Source organism: Lupinus angustifolius, chromosome LG16 (genome assembly GCF_001865875.1).
Source record: "Lupinus angustifolius cultivar Tanjil chromosome LG16, LupAngTanjil_v1.0, whole genome shotgun sequence".
Classification (NCBI taxonomy): Eukaryota; Viridiplantae; Streptophyta; class Magnoliopsida; order Fabales; family Fabaceae; genus Lupinus; species Lupinus angustifolius.
Genome location: NC_032024.1, coordinates 15,206,683 through 15,211,175, shown reverse-complemented (window position 1 = coordinate 15,211,175; position 4,493 = coordinate 15,206,683). Strand labels below are relative to the sequence as shown.

General features: G+C 36.9%; 1 protein-coding gene across 4 annotated transcripts; it reads right to left on the bottom strand.

Annotated features, from left to right (window-relative positions):
• On the bottom strand, positions 1,124-4,173 carry LOC109330074 (nuclear factor 7, ovary-like). Of its 4 annotated transcripts, none has more exons than XM_019564074.1 (3): positions 3,940-4,173; positions 1,855-3,249; positions 1,124-1,455 (listed from the first exon to the last, which is right to left on the bottom strand). In XM_019564074.1, exon 2 carries the CDS (start codon positions 3,234-3,236, stop codon positions 1,929-1,931), a length of 1,308 nt encoding a protein of 435 aa, XP_019419619.1. In that variant the 5' UTR covers positions 3,237-3,249; positions 3,940-4,173; the 3' UTR covers positions 1,124-1,455; positions 1,855-1,928. The 4 variants fall into 4 exon arrangements, with proteins under 4 accessions (XP_019419619.1, XP_019419620.1, XP_019419621.1 ...); XM_019564075.1 differs by having other exon boundaries at positions 1,855-3,245; XM_019564076.1 differs by lacking the exon at positions 3,940-4,173 and adding an exon at positions 3,551-3,729.

Sequence of the window (4,493 nt, the reverse complement as noted above, 5' to 3'; positions counted from 1 at the left end):
TTGAGAGTTTGATTTTGGAAGGGAATGAATGAGAAATGAAGGTTTGAGAGTCATCTCACAAGTGTATTTTTGGGCTCCCAAGCCTTCTCTTTCCCTCCAAAATCCATCACGCAAATAAACCCTAAAGTGCCATTAGATTGTTGCATTCAATTAGAGTATTGTGCTTGTCATGGACAATACATAATACTAACGAAAATGAACTACCCTTCTTGAGATCATGGGTCATGCAATTAAGAATGTTAAGGCCCGTGCTAGAAGATTGTTGCATGAGATTTGAAAGTTGATCCAATCACAGAAGCATGGTGCACAATGTTGTCTAATGTGTGGATGAGGATGATTATCCCCAATGTGTTGCTAATTTTGATAAAGCATGTAAGGGTTATAGAGATCTCACAATATGTTAAGGACACATATCTGAATGACAAGACTATGTACACATAGCCAAGGTTACATGATGATTATCCTCAATGTGTTGCTAATTTTGATGAAGCATGTAAGGATTGTCTAGAAATCTTACAATATGTTAAGGACACATGTTTGAATGGCAAGGCTTACGTGCACGTGACCAAGGCCAAGGCCAAGGCCTACATGCACGACTGCACGTAACCAAGGTCACATGCATTTATTTCTTCAGAAAAAACACATTCATAACGAAGGCTATGTGAATGTAGCTAAAGTTTCGAAAAAACCCGGCACAATAGACATGCAACCAAAATCGAAACCCCATAACAGACAACACACAAAAAGGAAATGCAAGAACTGACTATTGAACGAAATTGAGTATACCATGAAAAACGAAATTGAGAGATGCATGCAATCAAACCAAAAACAAAATTGAGAGAAGCATGCAACTAAACCAAAATCTGAGATCATGGAAAATAAGATGAGTGTGTTGAACTAACCTTGGTTGTTTATGGGTATTGAATATAATGCAAGAACAAAATAAATCACTATCCACAAAATAAGATGAGTGTGTTGAACTAACCATAATTCAAACATCCAATCACTATCCACAAAACAAATCAGGAAATAATGCTTAGTAAATGAAATTGGAAAAAAGACACGCCTCTCAGGTTAACACAACCATAGCCACATTCCCATCTCTGGCTTTGACAAGCTAATATGATTACAAAAACAAGTCTGTGACTATATTTATTTGTTAAATGTAAAAACATTCAGGTGTTTTCATATTACAGCTTAAATCCTTTTTCGGAGAATTTATGCTTGACACTATCATACAAGGGTAACACTATGATTCATGCAGCAAGGAGAAGCATATCACCAGAATATAGAATCAGTAATACTATTATACTAGATTACAAAAACAAAGAGTAGCTACTAGCCTGGCATGTTTTATATTAACTCTAAGACAACTTAGCTGAAAGCACAACCTGCATTATTGACAACGAAAACAATGAGCCTGAATTGCTGTTGACCTTGCCCAGTGAAATAGGCCTGTATAAAGAAAAGTATATCTAACTCAGATTTAGATGCCAACAAAAAATATGAGTACTTTGAAAAATGAAGGTAAAGAAAGTTAACATTTTCAAAGCTAAATCCAAGCAATGAAATTCTATAGTACCACAATGATGAGAATGCCTAGAAGAGTCGATTCATTATAGAAAGTTTCTATTTTCATGAAGGATTCTAGCAATAAAACTTAAGTAGCTTGGTATTCCATTGCAAAACTTACTTTCAAAATGATAAAACTATAAATTGCTTGATCCTTAAAGGACATTCTTATACTGTAACAGACAGAACTTTATAGCTTCCGAAACATCTTAAATCTACCAAAACTTGTAAAAGGTAAATACTTCATAAATATAAGGCCATACCAAAGCAAGAAGCACTTACATAGGTGTTGGAAAATTATTATCATATGTGTTACATGACAGAATAGTAATAACTCGATCTAGAGGACTTCTCTATCAGTTCAAACGTCTACGCCTTGGAGCACGAGAATCTCCACTGTCAACATCAGAAACTCTTGAAGCATCATTTCTCCTCCTAGAGGAAGAAGTTGACAAGGATACCATGGAATCAATTTCTACAGCAGTGTCTACTTGACTCTCTGAATTTATGACAGCACCGATACTTGAAAAGGAATCTCTGTCATCAACTGGTGGAGGTTGTTCATTGTTTCTAACAAATGGCTGGCTACTGAAGTATGCATCCACTAACCTTTCAGCAGAACTACTCAGTGCTGAGGTGAATCTTGCTCTATTTGATTGTGTTCTTCGAAGTGAAAGGGATTGGAGCCTTCGGCTATCCCCTGCCTCAAGAGAATTATTCTGAGTCAAACCCACCACATCATCTGGGGGTGCCCCAGCATTCTGCTCTCTCCGGATACCTCGAGATGTCAAAAACCTACTTAGCAAGGAACTGGTTCTCTCAAGCGTTTCACCTGCCTGAACAAAATCCCGAGTAAGATCAATTCTGCTTCCAAGACGTCGAATCATCTCTTCGACAGGGTATGTGAGTGCAGTTCTTTGAAGGATTTGTCTCAAACTCTCAACACGCCTAGCATGGGGCCTGAGAGGGATTTTAAGAGTGGCGTCCTCCTCAGGAACTTGAACATTGTTTCCACGACCATATATCGGGGTAACATTTTTAAGAGTCACCTCTCCCTTGCAAACTGGACATTCCTTAGCATCAGAATGTAAATGCAGCCATCGATATAGGCATGGCCAACAAAACAAATGACCACAGCAAGTCACAACAGGATCCTTGGCCAGGTCCATACATATATTACAATCGAAAAAATCCCCATCATTGCTACTACCCTTTTCAACATCTTCCTTCTTTGCTGCTGTCTCATCCTCCATAATACCATTGTTGTTTTCACATGCTTTGGGCATCTGCACCTCCATTCTCTCCTCAGCAGCCACACTGCCTTCACCAGCCTGTAAGGGACTTCCATTACTAGAATTGATCAAAAACTGGTCCAATTCCATAGAGATATTCCGAGCTTCTGGCGGTATATGAAAATGCAAATGCTGTGGCACGTCCGGAATATGAACATGAACTGCAGGAGGAGGAGGGATGGGAAGATGATGCCGCCATCTCCACCGTTGTCGTGCCCTAAGCCTCAAACCTTCACCAAATCTATGAAGAGGCTCCTCAATAATCCAATCATCCAAGTTCATAGCTTCATTCATCGTGGACCCAGCTGGTGGCTCCGGACCTGGACCCAGATTCAAATCAAGGTTCATTGCGTCGGAAGTCTCATCCCCCATCTCAAGAAGCTTACTTTATCACAAATTTCAAATAACACAAATTAGGGTATACCAAAATAAGAAGCGGTTTTTAATTCGTTTTCAATAAAGGTCAAAATTTTAACACAAATCAAAGAAACCCAGGTTGAAATTCTACAAAATCACTTTGTATTAATAAAATTGAACATTCAGAAATAAAAAATCAACAAAATTTGGTAGAAAAACCCTAACTTCATCAGCAATATAATTCCACAAAAACAAGTCCATGCTGATAAAATTGAACATTCAGAAATAAAAATCAACACCAATTGGAAAAGAAAACCCAAATTTCATACCTAAAATGAACGACCCCAGATCTAGTAAACAAGGTTGACAAAAATAACAAGCAAAAGCCGTAGTGAATTACTTCAATCTAACTCGAATTGAACGGGTTCATAACAAATTGACCTTTAAGTCATGTTAAAGTGTTTTACCAACAAAGGTTTCGTGTTTACTAGCTTATGAAAAATGGTGACCCAATATACGAATCTCGAACGCAACCTTAACTCCGTAGATGGAAAAGACTGTTTCCAGAATCTAACTTATCACCTTGTGGTCACTAAACAACAACCAAACTTACGAAAAAGAAAGAAAAAAATATAACTTTTTTTATTAATAAAGTAAGATAATAAAAATAAAAAAGTTAATTTAGTGGTAGAGGGAGAGAAAGAGAAGATGAAACCACCTTGGAGCTTGTTAAAGTTGGTACTGGCCTGAGTTGTGGCGCGTGAGAGGTTGTCCTTGAAGGTGTGGCTTAGGTGCGAGTGGGTTCGATCTAATATGAATGAGAGAGAGAATGAGAGGGAAAGACCTGCACTTTCACTTGGAGAGGAAAATGCATGATGAAAATGGACGGCTCTGATCGATAGGTTGAAGTACGAGTGGCTTATATTAGAACAGCATCACTTGCTGCATCCTAGTGTTGTGTACAATCATTATTATCAAGAAGTTAATGAAGAATATTTTTGTTATTTTTTTAGTAGTTTTTTTAATACTAGCAAAAATATCTCATCTTTTTAAGTGTTACTTACAAGAATTGAATTATTTTAATTTTTTTTAGGATTCAATATGTCTTAACACTTCTACAAAACCAACATTTTATTAATATTAGGTTATTATTTAAAAAAAATGTTTTTATGATCCTAATATTATGATAGAAGGAAGTGAATAAGTGATTCTAGATAAAAACCGAAATTTAATGGATAATAACTCAAATTTTGTCTACAAACAATTAGGTAC